Source organism: Macrosteles quadrilineatus, unplaced genomic scaffold (genome assembly GCF_028750875.1).
Source record: "Macrosteles quadrilineatus isolate MER2022 unplaced genomic scaffold, UCM_ALF_1.0 Scaffold_134__1_contigs__length_289700, whole genome shotgun sequence".
NCBI lineage: Eukaryota > Metazoa > Arthropoda > Insecta > Hemiptera > Cicadellidae > Macrosteles > Macrosteles quadrilineatus.
In genome coordinates, this window is record NW_026542727.1 from 4,338 (window position 1) to 18,312 (window position 13,975).

General features: G+C 38.1%; 1 protein-coding gene across 1 annotated transcript; it reads left to right on the forward strand.

Moving 5' to 3' along the window:
* Nucleotides 1-691: 691 nt before the first annotated feature.
* On the forward strand, nucleotides 692-13,090 carry LOC128982144 (CCR4-NOT transcription complex subunit 1-like; the record flags this gene model as incomplete). The annotated part of the gene is made up of 10 exons (XM_054401199.1): nucleotides 692-932; nucleotides 2,183-2,347; nucleotides 3,637-3,753; nucleotides 8,248-8,469; nucleotides 8,889-9,044; nucleotides 10,223-10,472; nucleotides 10,917-11,049; nucleotides 11,205-11,339; nucleotides 11,806-11,883; nucleotides 12,590-13,090. Coding segments are annotated over 10 exons (1,537 nt in total), but the record flags the coding sequence as incomplete, so codon positions are not given.
* Nucleotides 13,091-13,975: the final 885 nt, after the last annotated feature.

A 13,975-nucleotide genomic window follows, 5' to 3' on the forward strand; every position in this document is an offset into this window, starting at 1 on the left:
ATGACGCAAGCGATGTCTAGGTTGCCGATTATTATTAGGCCTAGTATGTTAATATTGAAAGGGGTTAAGGGATTAAATAAAACTAAAACATTTTCCTTTCTTGTTATTTACTTGTCAAATATCAACAAAATCGGCTTAACCTCTACTACTCGACTCGAGTTGCGAGTATCTTTAACTAAGTAGGCAAATGGCTAGGATTCGTAACGGCAACGGCAATTTACCCGCTCTGAACTGACTTAATCTACACCGATTCGTAGCATTCAGTGGTTCAGTGTCAGTATCGGTATCGAACCCAAAACAGGCAAGTATCGAGTATCGACGATACCTCGATACCGCTGGTATCGAGTATCGGTATCGGCCCACCTCTAATTCTGATGTTTTTTAATAGAAGATTTTAAAAATATTCTTGCCTATTATTATTTTTGTATTTAAACAGTCATCCGTCATAAATCAGTAGGTATTTCACAATGTTACAAAATCAGGTAAAAATGTCGAACGTGCATTTCCATGCATGTATGAGAAGGGAAATCCCATCTCGATCTCGTCTCAAAATTTTATGAAAAATAAAATATCTCGTCTCGTCTTGAACTAAAAATCCAATCTCGTCCATCCCTCTTAAGTAAAAATGGAAATGGAGAGTCAATTATACACTGTAAGGAGATGTTCAAACTATAATTTCCACGTGTACTAGGATTGTACATTTTCATTTTATTTTCCAGATGAACTGTCACGGTATACTGAAGACTGACGATTATATTACAAGATTCTTCCGCCTGAGCACTCAGATGGTGGTGGAGCTGTGTTACCAGAATATTCCTCAGTCCGGCCAGACAACTGTCCGCAACAAGATCTTCCACACCATTGATGCCTACGTCAAACTCATCGCATTGCTAGTCAAACACTCTGGCGATTCCACCAACTCTTCTACCAAGGTGAAGAGATCATTAAATTCTTTACCCGCTCTATCGTAGACAATTTTTATCCAAGTTTACTTGTCTCAGTAAGGTAGATATTTGAGTGAGTAAATAAATATACTTTTTTCCTATAGTTACCTAACAATGTACATGTTCTCTCACTGATTTGAGAAAGCAAAGTGGCCAATTCGCTCATCAGTGGTACAATGTTAACATTGTCTCACTCTAATTAACTTTGTCTCACTCACTCCAGATTTGCAACGTGAAGGCACAAAATAGTGAGCGCGTAACATGCAGACAAGGTCGTTTGCGCGCGAAAAACGTTGGCAGCACTGGCTGTAAATCAGTTGGTCAGCTGTTGTACTGTTGTATCATTAAATGTAATATTAAAAGTTTACTTCTGTGTAAAAATATGTCACGTTTCTTTACCAATTTATTTGCTTTATGGTAACTGTAGGAAAAATATAATGTGCAACTCGAGTGCAAAGTGCAATTGCCTCTCTCGAGAAACCATTCCTCACTCGCCTACGGCTCGTGAGTAAGTATTTCTCTCGAGTGAGTCAATTGCTCCCTTTGCTCACTAGTTGCACAAATAACTATTTATTGAGGCAAACTTTATTACATGTCTAGCTCGGGATTTTTTTGCACATTACTTCAGGCTAGGCTTTGCAGAGTTGTGGAATTATCATTAAAATAATATAATCCGTTGGTGATTGGCGGGATTTGAACCCAGGATCTCGGGGACTAAAGTCCCGAGCTGTAGCTATACCACTATAACAGGTTATAAACCAGCTCGCTCCCCCAGTAGGTGAACATAAGAACCACAGGCTCTTACAATTAACGTTCTGAAATACTAAATTTAAACTATACAATGTACTTTTATTACAAACAATTTTTTGTACCTACTCCAAAATATTAACTAAAAAGTGTAGACTAAAGCAACAAATTATAGTCCCCAATATATATTCACAAACTCAATCACTATCCCCTACACTTAGGCCGAACGGACACCATCTTGCCAAGTCAAATCTTCTGATTGAGTTAGTTAGCCTACGCTTTCAACACGGTCATCAGTCTGGAACGGGATTCTAGGCAACCTGAACCTGATGGTGAATTATGGTGATGGTGGTATTAAGGTGATAGCAGGTATTTTTTGCGCCTCTTTCTTTCGAAAATCTAAGATGGTTCGCGAGATAACTTTGAATTGAGATTAATGTTTGGATTATTGACCTTTGTGAGGGCATCATTGATTGTTATTTACTTTACAGATAAACTTGTTGAACAAAGTGCTGGGCATTGTGGCGGGAGTGCTGCTTCAAGACCATGAGAGTCATCAACTAGAGTTCCAGCAGCTACCGTACCATCGTATCTTTATAATGCTCTTCTTGGAACTCAACGCACCTGAACCCATCTTGGAGGCTATCAACTACCAGGTACAATATTCTTTACCTTAGTTTTTTTATATTAGTAATATTTTTCCAAATCTTCCACTATAAAAACCCTTCAAATTTTTGTTGATATGCTATGGACTGAACCCTTCTCTGAACTCCCAAAACATAAGCTTAAAGATTGTGCATGCACATTCACATGATGTCCACTACCAGCACCGCTTTAAAAACACCTATTCAAATCTTGTATAATATCGAGTATGTGCAACTTTCCTATTTCAATAGAAGAAGGAAATCTTATTAATGAATTTCACCATATTCATGCTAACAATCGTTTAGTTTTCTTCGGTTAAAACTAACTGATGATTTAACCCACAGTTCAAGGAAATCTGATTTCACCAATGAAAATATGGCAAAATTAATGTTGGATTTATAATCGAGTGTAAAGTAAAATCCAGGTGGCAGTGAACTCAAACTGTTATAATACCGGGCTGTCATGGGACCAAGTAAACATAAACTAGAAAATTAATCAGTGTTTATGAGGTAGTGAAAAAAACTAGAGACAGCAAGATTACAAGAATACAATAGATTTTGAGCAACAAGAACAAGATAAAAACAAGAATAAATAGCAACACAATTCAATGTTGATAAAAACAGATACAATTGAGGAACAAATTGATTTAAGTTTTTTTTGTTGAGTCAAGTCTCAAAATCTAACTTTTTACAGGGAAGTTAAACATGTCTGTTTGTTAACTATTAACTAACCAGTTTGGTACATTTGAAGTAGTGAAAAAACTGGAGGCAAAAAGAGTTACAGACAACGTCACAAAATAATAGGGATGGATGGGTTCTGAAGAAAAATTAAGTTAGAAAAATTAAATTAAAATTAGGGAAATTTTCAGGGAAAAAATATTCCTGATTTTCGGGACGGGATTTAATCCAATCATCGGCGATTTATTTGGTAATGTTGGTAGAAAAACACTTTGCCATAGTTAAATGCAAAAACCTAGACGCTCTTTTCAGCCCGGATAAAAGAGTGGCTCTTGATCGCCAATCAGTTCAACGCGATCGTTGACGCTGATCACATACCTAGAAATACGCTTTTACTAAAAACCTTGTGGGATAACCTAAGGAAAAGGTAAAAGTTTTGATAATTCATATCTATTAATAAAATCAATATCTTCTGAAATATTCAAATCATAAGCCCAATACATTTATATTAATTGAAAATATGAAAAATATGCCGTTTTGATCCAGTTAAAAATAGCAGGCATCACAAATTCTCACATTATGGAAAAACATATCAGATATTATAAGTGAATGGTTTTCTGTAGGTATTGACAGCATTCTGCCACACTCTACATATCCTCCGACCTGCCAAGGCTCCGGGCTTCTCATACGCTTGGCTAGAACTGGTCAGCCATAGAGTGTTCCTTGGCAGACTCCTGGTGGTAAGTATCAATGTATAATCTTACTCCGGGCTTCTCATACGCTTGGCTAGAACTGGTCAGTCATAGAGTGTTCCTTGGCAGACTCCTGGTGGTAAGTATCAATGTATAATCTTACTCCGGGCTTCTCTTACGCTTGGCTAGAACTGGTCAGTCATAGAGTGTTCCTTGGCAGACTCCTGGTGGTAAGTATCAATGTATAATCTTACTCCGGGCTTCTCATACGCTTGGCTAGAACTGGTCAGTCATAGAGTGTTCCTTGGCAGACTCCTGGTGGTAAGTATCAATGTATAATCTTACTCCGGGCTTCTCATACGCTTGGCTAGAACTGGTCAGTCATAGAGTGTTCCTTGGCAGACTCCTGGTGGTAAGTATCAATGTATAATCTTACTCCGGGCTTCTCATACGCTTGGCTAGAACTGGTCAGTCATAGAGTGTTCCTTGGCAGACTCCTGGTGGTAAGTATCAATGTATAATCTTACTCCAGGCTTCTCATACGCTTGGCTAGAACTGGTCAGTCATAGAGTGTTCCTTGGCAGACTCCTGGTGGTAAGTATCAATGTATAATCTTACTCCGGGCTTCTCATACGCTTGGCTAGAACTGGTCAGTCATAGAGTGTTCCTTGGCAGACTCCTGGTGGTAAGTATCAATGTATAATCTTACTCCAGGCTTCTCATACGCTTGGCTAGAACTGGTCAGCCATAGAGTGTTCCTTGGCAGACTCCTGGTGGTAAGTATCAATGTATAATCTTACTCCGGGCTTCTCATACGCTTGGCTAGAACTGGTCAGTCATAGAGTGCTCCTTGGCAGACTCCTGGTGGTAAGTATCAATGTATAATCTTACTCCGGGCTTCTCATACGCTTGGCTAGAACTGGTCAGCCATAGAGTGTTCCTTGGCAGACTCCTGGTGGTAAGTATCAATGTATAATCTTACTCCGGGCTTCTCATACGCTTGGCTAGAACTGGTCAGCCATAGAGTGTTCCTTGGCAGACTCCTGGTGGTAAGTATCAATGTATAATCTTACTCCAGGCTTCTCATACGCTTGGCTAGAACTGGTCAGCCATAGAGTGTTCCTTGGCAGACTCCTGGTGGTAAGTATCAATGTATAATCTTACTCCGGGCTTCTCATACGCTTGGCTAGAACTGGTCAGTCATAGAGTGTTCCTTGGCAGACTCCTGGTGGTAAGTATCAATGTATAATCTTACTCCGGGCTTCTCATACGCTTGGCTAGAACTGGTCAGCCATAGAGTGTTCCTTGGCAGACTCCTGGTGGTAAGTATCAATGTATAATCTTACTCCGGGCTTCTCATACGCTTGGCTAGAACTGGTCAGTCATAGAGTGTTCCTTGGCAGACTCCTGGTGGTAAGTATCAATGTATAATCTTACTCCGGGCTTCTCATACGCTTGGCTGGAACTGGTCAGTCATAGAGTGTTCCTTGGCAGACTCCTGGTGGTAAGTATCAATGTATAATCTTACTCCGGGCTTCTCATACGCTTGGCTAGAACTGGTCAGTCATAGAGTGTTCCTTGGCAGACTCCTGGTGGTAAGTATCAATGTATAATCTTACTCCGGGCTTCTCATACGCTTGGCTAGAACTGGTCAGTCATAGAGTGTTCCTTGGCAGACTCCTGGTGGTAAGTATCAATGTATAATCTTACTCCGGGCTTCTCATACGCTTGGCTAGAACTGGTCAGCCATAGAGTGTTCCTTGGCAGACTCCTGGTGGTAAGTATCAATGTATAATCTTACTCCAGGCTTCTCATACGCTTGGCTAGAACTGGTCAGTCATAGAGTGTTCCTTGGCAGACTCCTGGTGGTAAGTATCAATGTATAATCTTACTCCGGGCTTCTCATACGCTTGGCTAGAACTGGTCAGCCATAGAGTGTTCCTTGGCAGACTCCTGGTGGTAAGTATCAATGTATAATCTTACTCCGGGCTTCTCATACGCTTGGCTAGAACTGGTCAGTCATAGAGTGTTCCTTGGCAGACTCCTGGTGGTAAGTATCAATGTATAATCTTACTCCAGGCTTCTCATACGCTTGGCTAGAACTGGTCAGTCATAGAGTGTTCCTTGGCAGACTCCTGGTGGTAAGTATCAATGTATAATCTTACTCCAGGCTTCTCATACGCTTGGCTAGAACTGGTCAGCCATAGAGTGTTCCTTGGCAGACTCCTGGTGGTAAGTATCAATGTATAATCTTACTCCAGGCTTCTCATACGCTTGGCTAGAACTGGTCAGCCATAGAGTGTTCCTTGGCAGACTCCTGGTGGTAAGTATCAATGTATAATCTTACTCCGGGCTTCTCATACGCTTGGCTAGAACTGGTCAGTCATAGAGTGTTCCTTGGCAGACTCCTGGTGGTAAGTATCAATGTATAATCTTACTCCGGGCTTCTCATACGCTTGGCTAGAACTGGTCAGCCATAGAGTGTTCCTTGGCAGACTCCTGGTGGTAAGTATCAATGTATAATCTTACTCCAGGCTTCTCATACGCTTGGCTAGAACTGGTCAGCCATAGAGTGTTCCTTGGCAGACTCCTGGTGGTAAGTATCAATGTATAATCTTACTCCGGGCTTCTCATACGCTTGGCTAGAACTGGTCAGTCATAGAGTGTTCCTTGGCAGACTCCTGGTGGTAAGTATCAATGTATAATCTTACTCCAGGCTTCTCATACGCTTGGCTAGAACTGGTCAGCCATAGAGTGTTCCTTGGCAGACTCCTGGTGGTAAGTATCAATGTATAATCTTACTCCGGGCTTCTCATACGCTTGGCTAGAACTGGTCAGTCATAGAGTGTTCCTTGGCAGACTCCTGGTGGTAAGTATCAATGTATAATCTTACTCCGGGCTTCTCATACGCTTGGCTAGAACTGGTCAGCCATAGAGTGTTCCTTGGCAGACTCCTGGTGGTAAGTATCAATGTATAATCTTACTCCGGGCTTCTCATACGCTTGGCTGGAACTGGTCAGTCATAGAGTGTTCCTTGGCAGACTCCTGGTGGTAAGTATCAATGTATAATCTTACTCCGGGCTTCTCATACGCTTGGCTAGAACTGGTCAGTCATAGAGTGTTCCTTGGCAGACTCCTGGGGGTAAGTATCAATGTATAATCTTACTCCGGGCTTCTCATACGCTTGGCTGGAACTGGTCAGTCATAGAGTGTTCCTTGGCAGACTCCTGGTGGTAAGTATCAATGTATAATCTTACTCCGGGCTTCTCATACGCTTGGCTAGAACTGGTCAGCCATAGAGTGTTCCTTGGCAGACTCCTGGTGGTAAGTATCAATGTATAATCTTACTCCGGGCTTCTCATACGCTTGGCTGGAACTGGTCAGCCATAGAGTGTTCCTTGGCAGACTCCTGGTGGTAAGTATCAATGTATAATCTTACTCCGGGCTTCTCATACGCTTGGCTGGAACTGGTCAGTCATAGAGTGTTCCTTGGCAGACTCCTGGTGGTAAGTATCAATGTATAATCTTACTCCGGGCTTCTCATACGCTTGGCTAGAACTGGTCAGCCATAGAGTGTTCCTTTGCAGAAAGTCAAAAGTATAGTTTATCATGTTCATCAATTTTAGCAAATTTCCCATATAGGGAATAAGCTATTACCGTAGTACTCGTGGTAAGACATGGATCCGGGACTAATCTACTTTTTCGTTTCTAGGTCCCTAGAGGCCAAAAACACCAACCGTTCAAATTCATATATTCATATATATATATATATATATATATATATATATTTATGTCTGTTGCACGATAACTCGAGCAAAAATGATCCGATGAAATTTGGTATAAACCTACATTTATTCAAACAAGCTTGTGAACCAGCATGCTTGGACAATGGGTACAGGGGTTTATGGGGTAAAAATTGGGTTTTCTCATTTTTGACCCTAAAAACATAACATTTAGCAATTTCTTTCCAAACCTTTCTCTAGCAATCTAGCAAATTTTGTAGATCTTAAAAAAACAAATGACTTAGTATATTGAAGCGTTATTATGCGCCTAATGGTTATGGAGAAAATTCAAAAAAATTGTAAACTTAAAATTCCCATGTTATTCTTATGGAGGATAAGTAAACCGTTGTTTGCTTTGAGCATATTTTGATCGCATTTGGAAAATGCATTTATTTCATACTAAACTATTAACATTTTACAAAAAACACTTTTTCCCTGTTGCAGCAAAACCTAGAGTAGTTGTTAAAGTAATGCTATTTAAATAGAGAATAAATGTGATATTTTTAAGGAGACATTTCAGTGTAAATCTAATTAAGCAAAAGGAAATTGGCTTAGTCTGCAGGGTTGCTGCAGCAGGGGTATTTTAATAATGACTTTTAATGGCAATTATTTTTCCAAAAATTGGCAAAAGTATACATTAATCAAACAAACTCATTAACACATATTCAACTCTTGAACTGTGTGAACAATATTTTAACTATTATAGTATGAAATGTTTTTGTATAGGTTGCTTGTAGCACTATTTCTGTTTGTCCGGCAGGTGACTCCGCAACAGAAGGGCTGGTCCATGTACGCTCAGCTGTTAGTAGACTTGTTCAGATACTTGGCACCTTTCCTGCGCAACGCAGAGCTTGCCAAGCCAGTCACTCTGTTGTACAAAGGAACTCTGCGTGTTTTGTTGGTGCTGCTACATGACTTCCCCGAGTTCTTGTGTGATTACCACTACGGTTTCTGTGACGTCATACCTCCCAACTGTATTCAGGTATTGATTTTATGTTTGATGTTAAGCAATCGTGGTTTTTCTTTATCGTAGATTAGTGTTTTCGATTTTTGTCATCTAACACCAATACGATTGCAGCACACTGATTGACATTAGTGTTTGTCAACACTATCTATACAACTATGTATACAACTTTCCACTTAGGTGTAGGCCTAAATCAATTTTGAACAAATTCATTGAGTGGAAATCACTCTGATCATTTGTTTCAAAAACTATAAGTTTAACAATTGGATTGAAATAAAATAGTACTGAACTCTAATTTTCTAATTATATTGTGTTTCAACACTTCTAATCCCCAGACAAAGCATTTAACATGTTAAGTTACGATGCAAACAAACTGTTTAGCTCTGTCATTATTATTCACATTGTTCTTGTTCATTGTGCTGATGGCAAATTTTCAGATGCGCAACCTTATTTTGTCGGCTTTCCCGAGAAACATGAGACTGCCGGATCCTTTCACTCCTAATCTGAAGGTGGATATGCTCCCAGAGATCAGTCTGGCTCCTAGAGTTCTCACCAACTATGTCTCAACAATTCAACCAGTCACATTCAAGAAGGTAACATTTAGTCATTTCAACCTGATTTCCAGGTGGTATCTCTAAAAATATTATGAAGTTTAATGGAAATTTTTTTCATCCGCCATGTCTTGGAGTACATTTTCACCCTACAAATACACTCTAGTTTCCTGGGTTTCTCATCGTTTGAATCTAATATCTAATATTTGTTTATATTAAAAAGAATTGATTTAGTTTTGGACTATCATGTAGCCAGTTTCATCCTGCAAAGACCAAGTAAGTTAAACACTTTATCCTTCTAATAAATTTAATTGTAGCCTATAGAATTCATTAACTAACAGATTTAAAACAGTTAGTGATGCAAATAAATTGCTTGTTTATGCTACCAGCTGATTATAGAAATCAAGATGCTCTTAGGAATAGCTTTGAAACTTACAAATTGTAGAACGGAGCCTTAAAAAAACTTTGTTAAATTTTTGAAAGTTTGTTATGATTGCTTATTGTTTTAGCTCTCCTAGTAATCAAAAGGTTGCCTGTCAAATCCTGAGAAAAGTCAGTAGGTAATTATTGTTCAACTTTTGAACAGATTGTAAATTAAATCAAGTAAAAAAAATAGTTAATTATTGATGGGAAAAAACTGGACACAGCTGTCCTTGATTATTGGGCTTATAATAAATTATCCCGACTAATGAAACAGCTAGTCTTAATCTGTAACAAAGCTGCACAGATCATCTCACTCCATTCTACACTCACTTTGCATTCATATACAGCTTGAAATACACACCCAAGTGTACATTAAGGAAATTGACAGGAAAGCAGGCTTACCTTTAAATAAGTCCATAGAGACACATAAAATATACAACACAAAAGTAGAAATTTTCACTGGAGAAAAATCGTTGTTTGTTCTCTAGTAGTTGAAGAAAATTTCTACTTTTGTGTTGTATATTTTATGTGTCTCTATGGACTTATTTAAAGGTAGACCTGCTTACCTGTCAATTTCCTTAATGATTCCTAGCAAATGACCTATCTTTTTATAAGACACCCAAGTGTACGTTGCTGTTCCAAAGAATTGATAATTAATCGATGAATACACCATACAAGGATTTAGTATTCAAAATTTTGTGCTTCTCTGCCATAGAGCCTGTGCGTTGATTTTGATTCCAATTAGATCGATTATAACTTATGTATAGATATCCTACTATGTCAGTGTTGTTTGCCAGGACCTGGACTCGTATCTGAAGCTGAGAGCTCCGGTAACGTTTCTGTCAGAGCTTCGCAGTAACTTGCAAGTGTCCAATGAGCCTGGCATGCGCTACAACATCCCTCTGATGAACGCTCTGGTGTTGTACGTCGGAGTCCAAGCTATCAGTCACATCCGCAGCAAGGGACTGACTCCTAACATGACCACCATCGCACACTCCTCACACATGGACATCTTCCAGAACTTGGCTGTCGACTTGGATACTGAAGGTATAAACAGTATATCTAAATTACAAAAAGAAGCCATTCGATCAATGTTGAAACAAACAAAAATAAAGGGCATTAAGGGTCAGCGGTACAGAAAATTAAGGTTGGTACGGTACATTTTTTTACCTTGGTTTTCGGTACAAAATTGTTATAATACCAGTATTTATGTCGTTTTCTTCATAGGATTGCATTCTATTTAAAAGATTCCAAGAGAGTGTTATTAAAAGTATTGTAGCAAATAACTTTATATATGAACTTGTGTTTACAAGTGGGTCGGTAAATTAAATCAAGATCATTAATTAATTAGTCAAATACATTCTACTAAAACTTTTCCTACGTTTTGGTAGTTTTGAGAATTGAGATTCAGTTTTGACACATCACTAGTAGGACCTATAAATATTTATTTAATGAAAATGTTTTTTCACAATGTTTTGGTGTGCGTTGTAGGCCGCTACCTGTTCTTGAACGCCATCGCCAATCAGCTGCGCTACCCCAACAGCCACACTCACTACTTCAGCTGCACTCTTCTCTACTTGTTTGCTGAGGCCAACACTGAAGCCATTCAGGAGCAAATCACTCGGTACATCAATTGGTTTTAAAACTATTTTGTTTAGAATATTAGATAGCAAGACTGTATTATTTATTAAAATAGTATATCAAACGCATAATTCAGTGCATATTTTAAACAATTTCTGTATTTGACGCATAATTTATTTTGTGATGTTAAATTTGCAGGGTTCTGTTGGAGAGATTGATTGTAAACAGACCTCACCCATGGGGATTGTTGATCACATTCATAGAACTGATAAAGAATCCTTCATACAAGTTTTGGAACCACGAGTTTGTGCATTGTGCTCCAGAAATCGAGAAGTAAGTAGTTACTTAGATTAGTAAATAAGCATCACAGTTCTTTTCTCTATGTTTGTTTGGTGATAATAAACAAGCTGTTAACCCGTCGTGCTATCTGCTTTCTGAGAATAAAAGTAAGGCTCGGTTTGATTTTCTGACTTTGTGCTCAATCACTTTTAGCCAATAATTTCCTAACACAGAAGGAGCCTATCTACTACAAGCGGCAACATCGGGAACATCACTGCAGTGTACCTACACCTGTCTCATTTGTCTCTTGAGATCTCCTATGACCTGCTGAGTGCTGAGATTCCGCCGCAATTCCTTCTCTGTACTCAACTTATATTTAGACCATTGGCCTATCAATTAACTTAAAAAATATACTATAGACAATAGACAAATTCTTTATCCCTTCAACAAGATACATATATAATAAACACAGGAATACACACAGGTTTATGAGATTTATGTAATATGTGGTTCATTTCAGGCTGTTCGAGTCAGTAGCTAGATCTTGTATGGTCCAGAAACATGTGCAAGCTCCGGCTGAAAATGAACTAACTGAATTGTAAGTTACAAGTGCAAATGGTTTAGATCAATTAACAAGATTTTGAAGTGTGTAACATTTGATAAATAATTAAGGAATTTACTGAAATATGAATAATTATAACTTTGAAATTGAGAATCACTTTGTTTTTACATCTGGTTCATTAATAAGATGAAAATCTCAAAAGATCCACCAATTCATTGTGTTATGAACTTGTGTTTATGTTTTTTGATCAATTATTGCTGACATTTTGCCTATTTTGACTAGTTAGTAGTGAAGTGTCAGTTAAAATTTTCAACCGGTCAGTTTTTGTTTTAATATTTGTCTGTTTTCAGTAATTATTTATATTGCAATTTTTGATCCAGAGGCTAACCTATCATGCAATTTATTTTAAGTAAGAATGGGTTTTAAGGAAATCTGAAATCAAATTGTTTATCTTGTGCTCTGGTAAAACAGTACTTGGAACTTAACAAGATTAGTACATAAAAGCTGGGAAATCATCAAAGAAACACTATTGAATACCTGTTGAAGTGGATTGCTCCTTGGTGTGTTAGATTCTTTTTGATGAGATAGTGATGTTGCATGGGAAGTGAGGTTAGTCTTGAAGCTTAGGCTATATTAAATATTGAGTAGAATTTCTTTTAAGGATGTGTCTTATATTTTTGCGTAAAAGAATGTTAAATGAATGGTAATATTGTTTTGTAATAACATATGTCTTCTGTTACAGGCAGAACCTGAACAATCAAACAGCTTTCTCTGTCGCCTAAAGTGTAAAAGCTTATCAAAATCTAACTTAAAAGTCATCATTGTTATTTTATTTGTTTTGATTTAAACCAAGTTTTAGTTACATAATATCAACAATTTTATTTTTTTAATGTGTTACATTTCCCATAGTGTAGTTACATAGTGTGTTAAGTGTGCCTTTTTTGTTATTTTTGAAAGGGCTCTAGTACAATAATATTGTTCATTACCTGTGATGGATCACAGTCGATTGTCAAGTGAAGATACCCAATATATTTAGAGAGAAGTTAATTTAAATCAAAAACTTGAGGATAATATGTCCTCCTCTTCCCATGTCACTGTAATTTGTGATCATCGTGGTTTTAAAACTAGTACATGATGCACAAAATGTATTTTTCCCGAGAAGGTGAATCATGTCCTGTGAAATATGTATGTATAATTAAATTCTTGTAAATGTATTTCTGTAATAAACTTCGTATTTAAATTATTAGGATATATTTTTAATCTTGAGTTATTTCCTCCAAGTCTATTTTGGTTATACGGTGTCTCCGGCTTAGTTCAGGCAGGATATCAGACCAGAGGATAAAACAGTAGTCAGACACACCCTGCCCCAGGATAAACACGGGCAATAGGGTCACAAGCCGGGACTGTCCCCGAGAGAAACTCTGCTCCCGACCCAAAAAAAGATATGCTTTACTTGATACAATATTTAACACATTGCGTGTCACCATTTCACAGGGTTGGGGGGGGGGGGGGCATGTCCAAGCAGACCAATACAAACTTCCATCGGAGTTTGTCCTAGCCATTCATGTTATAAAGATGGGTTTGCTCGCATTTTGAGGTTAACATTGTATTAGTGTACCCACGGCTCACATTGATTGTGGTTTTGAAAATTTGTTGTTGTGGCATGGTAATTCGCCACAGCGTTTTCCCTGTATTTTCCTTTGGGCCTGTTTTTGTTAGCAATTTGTTCAGTGCTGCTACCTATTGGTTACATATTGTGCCACCACGACAACCCGCCACCAACCGGTTTTTTTGTTTTTATCATAGGTAGCGGGTTGTCTTGAAGCTCCATGTTGTTTGATGGCGACAATGTGCCACCCCGTCAACTCGCCACCTCTCTTTTACGCAGTATATTGTACTTTGATTTAGTTATTTTGAATTGAATGTTGTAAATTAGTAATTTAATTTGTCAAATGATATATATTTTTAGACACATAGTATTATTTATGGAAACGTAAACGTTAGTGTAAAATTGCAAAATATGTCAAACTAACATACCAATAAAATGTAAATATTAAATGTAAAATTAACAATACAATTAAATATTATACTGTTCTTTAGCAAGCAGGCCAGCAGGGAATAATTAGTA